We start from the raw sequence: 5,542 nt of genomic DNA on the forward strand, positions 1-5,542 counted from the left end.
GAATTTACTTTACACTTGGTTTTGTGACTGAGTCATTTTTGCCTCTTTAGTTTCAGTCAGCTGAAACAATGGGGCTGGCTTATCTTCAGAGGACTGACGAAGTTTTAAAAATCTGTTAGAAACTTTGGTTCTGCCCTCTTTGGGGGCTATAACTAAAAGTAATGTATGTTACACAAAGCATAAGTGAATCCTTTAATCCTCAGGAGGGCACTGTGGAACCATGTTCTTTGGGGTTTTCCGCTGTGGGGAGGTTCTTTTGTTACATAAATTGTTCTGAGTGCAAGGGCAGGCCTCGAAAGAGAGATTTTTATATTTTCATTTAATTTTAAAGACAAACCATAAAGATCTTTTAAAATGTGAACGTGTATAACTACTCTTATATTAAACTGAGCAAACTGAAGAATTATTGAGCTGTTTCTACCTGGAAGTTCATAGGTAGGGAAACTGCTTTCATGCACTTTTTAAAGTACATTTGAAAGCGGAACCTGAACCAGGTAAGTTTTAGTCTTTAAAAAGTCTTCTTTTAATCTGTCGAGATAAAGTTGGCTTTTTGGTGTGCTTTTCACATGCCTACCCAGTGGGTTTAAACTGCAATTTCAGTTATGTGCTTTTCAAGGGGAAAACCAAAAACCAAAAACAGTGTTCAGATAAAATATTATAGGTTTATTTAAAACTTAATTCTCACCTTGAGTATGCAAAATACAAACTCCACAAAATGTTCATTTTTTTACTTTGTAGTTTACAAATATACAAAATAGAAGTTTGCTTAAATTTATATTACATATTTATTAAGGCAAGGAACTATATAGAAAAAAACATTTGTTCTGCTTAAGGCATACTTGGGAATAAACCATTGTACAAATTATTGCACATCTGAAACCACAGTGCATAACAGACTGTCTGCATAAAAAGGTTAAAGTAAACCAGGTGTATTTACCTGACTTAGGTCATAAATGTAGACTGGAAGACAAAAATAGATTTTCCTTGTCAAAGTATGCAGCAGTTTGAGAACTTTGGCCTCATTTGGTACCTTTAGAACCAAGACTCACCAAGCACCATCGTTTAGGCTATTAAAACACATTTTCTGTACCTGAATTTCTTCCTCTTCTTCTAAGATCGTAATAATGGCTTTTAGAAGGCAAAGAGAATACAAGGTGATCTTTATGCTTATATTGCATCGAAACAATTCAAGGGATTCTGGTCTTCCCCTCCCCCCCCCCACTCACGGATCTAATTTATACCCTGATATCCACAACTTCCAGTCACCCCCTTGGCATTTTGTAAGTCCAGGAATATATATTCAAGTTGGATTTAGAATTGGAATGATAGAAGATCCAGTCACAGACCCCATCTGTTCTTTGTCATTTGGTTTCCTCATGTCTCCTGATTATCCATTCACAAGTTGACTTGTTGGGAACTTGACCATGATTGTAGTGCTTTCCAGCTGGGTTCTTCCCCTCACCGGGAAGACAGTGTGAAAGGTAAAAAATACTGAATGCTTGTCTGGCAGTGTGGGTCATATCCACTGTTTGAGGATTTAAAAGTGCCTCTTCATGTGTAAGGCGAGGTGGTCCGACCTCGAAAATGCCCGGTCGCACTTCTGGCACTGGAAGGGGCGGTGCCCGGTGTGTTTGCGGTAGTGCCTGGTGAGTTCATCTGAGCGGGCGAACTTCCACCCACAGCCGTCCCAGTCACAGTGGTAAGGTTTCTCACCTGGAAAAGGAAAATAAAGCCACTGGAAGCGATTGTGAAAGAATTAAGAACTGGCCATAGAGGCCAAACGTTCAACCAACTCCCCAAGCACCCCATTCCGGAAGGATCCAGGGTCTTTATACCTCTTAAGGCCAGATTAAATTTTAGATCGTAAAGCAGGAATATAGGAATTTTTTGCTCTTTTTTTTTTTTTTTTTTTTTTAGGGGAAGTTGTGAGATGTTTTGACTCGTATAAGAGCACTTATTTGTGTTCTCCCATTTCCTTCAGGTAGAACATGCTGCAAGGCATTCTTCTTTGAGGCATATTCACATAGAACCAATGGCATTTAATACACATTAAAACCAAGGAATGGAAATGAGATAGCTCATCACAGAGAATAAAGACCACTTAAACCTATACTTCTGTTGGACTAACGTTTTCATTCTTTTGAGCTAAGATATCGCTGTGGAGGAAGTGAATTTAGAAATTATGGCTGCTAGTGCCTCTCCTGGTCCAAATCAGTAATATCCTATCCCACTGTAACTGGTTCTAAACAGTGACAGGAGGCTACTTTTCCTGTACCAACATTATTCATGACTGTTATGCCTTAGTGACCTTATATTATATACCTACTTACATCCACAAACAAATTCTCTGCGGTGACAATCTTAAACCAGAATCTCAGCAAGCCTAACCATTAAGTCCTTGGGATTTAAATAAAACCTAATTGTTAAGACTAGAAAGGGGGGAGGGATGAAACTGGGAAAGGAAAAAAAAAAAAAAAAAAAAAAAAAAAAATCAATAAAACTAGCCTAGAAAACAAAAAACTGATTTAAAAAAATACCATGCTTTTGCACTGCAAAGTATAATTTCTTTTCTTTTTCTTTTTTCTTTTTTTTTTTTCTTGCAAAGTATAATTTCTTGATTACAAGGGCAATGGTTTGCTCAAGCTAGAAGAGGCCCACATGCAGCCTGGAATCTCCCTGCCTTTCAAAGGCCTAACAAAACTGCATTTTCATGCACTGATACCATCCGCCAAGCAAAAGCCTCCTGAGCAAAATAGTAGGCGCCGGTTTGCTTTCTCTCCTGTGATCCAGGAGATGGAGGAGATAGACTGCGCCCCACATCCCAAGGGAGGCCCTGAGGAGTGTCCGTAGTCAGCCGATGAGGCTGGACACCAGCCCCCCTCCTTTCCGCGGCTTCTGGCCTCCTACCTGTGTGGGTTCGCAGGTGTGCCTTGAGATGAGAACTCTTCGTGTAAGTTTTGCCGCAGCCTGCGTAATCACAAGTGTGAGTGGCCGTCCTTTTCCGGGGCCACGACCTTCTCCCCCTCTTTGGCTTGGGCTCCTCCGGCAAACAGGAACCGGGTGGCATGAGCTCTAGGGGTGAAGAAGGTGGGGTCAGCGTCATCCCGTGTGCCCCGCCGGGGCGGGGCTCCCCAGCCCCAACTATGAATCCCTGGGACTGACCTTGGTAATGGAGCGGTGGGACCTGCGGCTGCAACTGATCGGGCAGGAAGGGAGGGTAGTTGGGCCCCGGGTGGGGATGGAAGCCCGGTGGTAGCGGCAGGGCAGGATGACAGTCCCTGCTGCTCAGCAGTTCCTCGGCACCCAGGGTCGGGGTAGTCCTGCTGGGGAGCTGCCGCCCCAAGGGAAAGTCGTGCGCAGGAGGCCGGTGGCCATTGCTGAGAGGGGGTCCAGTGCCTAAGTGGGCATCTAGGGACCGACCGACGGTACACGAAGAGACAGCCTCTTGCTTGATCTTGGGGCACATGCGCGGCGGCCCGCCGCTGTAGGGCGCCACCACCATCGGGTGGCTGCCGTCCGGGCTGCCTTTGCTAACACTGATGACCGACGGGCTGCCGTACTCGCTGCCAGGGGCACTCAGCGACGCCTTCAACACAAACTTGCCCATCAGCCCGCCACCTGGCGGCTGCGGCTGCTGCGGTGGAATGTACACTGGGTCCAATTCGGGCCGCAGGAGCTCGGCCACGAAGCCGCCAGAGGGGCTCACGTCGTTGATGTCCGCCAGGTTGAAGGGAGCTGTCGGAGGGGGTGCAGACTCCCGGCCGTAGAGGAGGCCGCCGCCCGTGCTGCCCGGCGCCACGCCCGGGTCGCCCCCGGCCCGGATTGGATAGCTGAAACTGCAGGTGGAGGGCACACTGGCAGGACCGCTGCTCGACGGGGAGGACGAGGATGAGGCTGATGCCGACGAGGACACGGTGGCGGCCACTGACTCCTGATGGGACAGCGAGTTGGAGAGGATAAAGTCCAGGTCCAGGAGATCATTGAACTCCTCCGTCTCCCTCCGGGGTAAGAGAGCCGGGTTGCTGCTGCCGCAAGCCGCGCCGACTCCGCCACTCTCCAGGTCGGTGGCCACGGTCGCCGCCGCCAGGTCGTAGGGGCGGCCGGGAAGCACCGGGGGAAGTCGCTTCATGTGCGAGAGCTCCTCCCGCCAGCGCTGCGGGGACAGGACGCGAGAGAGACCGTCAGTGCTGTCCCCAACTGCCACCCAATGTAGTGGTGGGCCCGCCGCGCCTACACCGCCTAGACACGGGGACCGGGCAGGCAGGAAGCGCCCGGGGACTACGGGTGCCAGCGCTGCAGTCACGGCCCACACCCGGGTCCGAGGAGAGGCAGTGCGTCGATATGGAGGACGTTATGTTGTGTCTGCCCGATTGCGTGTTAGCCAGCGCCGCGGCTTGCCAGCCTGGGTCCCTCCCCCGCCAGATCCTGGGGACGCTCCCGCCGCCCCGGAATTGGGACACCGAGGCTCTCCCGGTGCGCCCTCGCCAAGGGGACGCCTACGCGCCAAGCTCACTCTGGCCCAGCCAGCGTCTAGGGTACACAGACATCTCTCGCCCTGCCGCTTGCATGCTCCGGGATATGTGCGGACCCGGCGCGCACCCCCGGCGGCTCCACAGCGTCGGGACCACACGCATGTACAGCTGAGAGAAGGGCGCGGAAGCCATCCCGGGAAGGCTGTGGAGCCCGTGCGGTGGCCCCTGCTACCCGTCGTCCGGTGGTTCTCGGTGACCCCAGGGCTCCGCCCGTCCCCACCCCACCCACAGAAGCCCACCGGAGGATCCCAAAAGCCCGGAGCCACACTCACGTTATTCGGGGCACCTGCTGGACGCAGCGTCTTCTCCCTTCCCGCCGGGCCGGGCGCGAACGTGGAGAAGGACGGGAGCAGTGCGTCGCTGACGGCCATGTCAGGCTCGCCAGGTGGCTGCCTGCGGGCCGGTGGGGAGCACACGGGGGCAGGAGTCAGGGGCCACTCGCGACTGCCACTCTGGCGCGTCCCACCGGCCCTCACCCCTCCCTGCGCCCCGCGCCGCACCTACCTCATTAATGTGGGGCCCCAGAAGATCCTCGGGAGTCCGAAGCAGTGGGGTACCCGAACCCCAAAGTCAACGAAGGGGGAGGAAAAGGAACTTAGAAACGAAGCCAAAGCCAAAAACCCCAAACTGCCCGAGATCCTTCTTCTTTGGATTAAATATAAAAGGGAGATGTCTTTAAAAAAAGTTCCTTTGTATACAAAAGTTCTTAGGAAAGTTGTAAACTCATAAAGATAGACAATCAGCAAGGCGAATAAAAGTAGGTCCGGTGGCCGAGTTGCGCTCTCTTCGACTCAGCAGCGTCCGCCACCGCTGTCGCGGTCGCCGCGGCTATCGCCGTGGGCGCTGGGGCTGTGGCCGGAGTGGCTGGCGGGCGGCGCCGCCAGGTGAGACTGGCCGCGGTGGCGCGGATGTGAGGACTGGGCGGCGGCGCGGGGCGCGGAGTCCGGGGGGCTGCGCGGGGCGCTCGCGGCCATGGGCGCTGGCCGCGGGCGGGTGGCTGGGTGGGGGGC

The 5,542-nt window shown here is 52.3% G+C and overlaps 1 protein-coding gene across 2 annotated transcripts; it reads right to left on the reverse strand.

The window, feature by feature from the left end:
- Positions 1-642: 642 nt before the first annotated feature.
- On the reverse strand, positions 643-5,542 carry KLF4 (KLF transcription factor 4). 2 transcript variants are annotated; one of them, XM_007448448.1, is made up of 5 exons: positions 5,037-5,542; positions 4,805-4,925; positions 3,163-4,153; positions 2,908-3,072; positions 643-1,713 (listed from the first exon to the last, which is right to left on the reverse strand). In XM_007448448.1, the coding sequence occupies exons 1-5, from the start codon at positions 5,039-5,041 to the stop codon at positions 1,538-1,540; spliced, it is 1,458 nt and encodes a 485-aa protein (XP_007448510.1). In that variant the 5' UTR covers positions 5,042-5,542; the 3' UTR covers positions 643-1,537. The 2 variants fall into 2 exon arrangements, with proteins under 2 accessions (XP_007448510.1, XP_007448509.1); XM_007448447.1 differs by having other exon boundaries at positions 648-1,713; positions 2,908-4,153; positions 5,037-5,541.

Source organism: Lipotes vexillifer, unplaced genomic scaffold (genome assembly GCF_000442215.2).
Source record: "Lipotes vexillifer unplaced genomic scaffold, Lipotes_vexillifer_v1.1 scaffold765, whole genome shotgun sequence".
In the NCBI taxonomy this organism is placed as follows: Eukaryota; Metazoa; Chordata; class Mammalia; order Artiodactyla; family Lipotidae; genus Lipotes; species Lipotes vexillifer.

What these genes read in the sequence shown, in the direction of transcription:
- KLF4 (XM_007448447.1), bottom strand. An exon ending in CAGCAGGTGCCCCGAATAAC is followed by an intron (nt 4,154 to 4,804) that starts GTGAGTGTGGCT and finishes CTGTCCCCGCAG; the next exon opens with CGCTGGCGGGAGGAGCTCTC. An exon ending in ACACCTGCGAACCCACACAG is followed by an intron (nt 1,714 to 2,907) that starts GTAGGAGGCCAG and finishes TTCCTTTTCCAG; the next exon opens with GTGAGAAACCTTACCACTGT.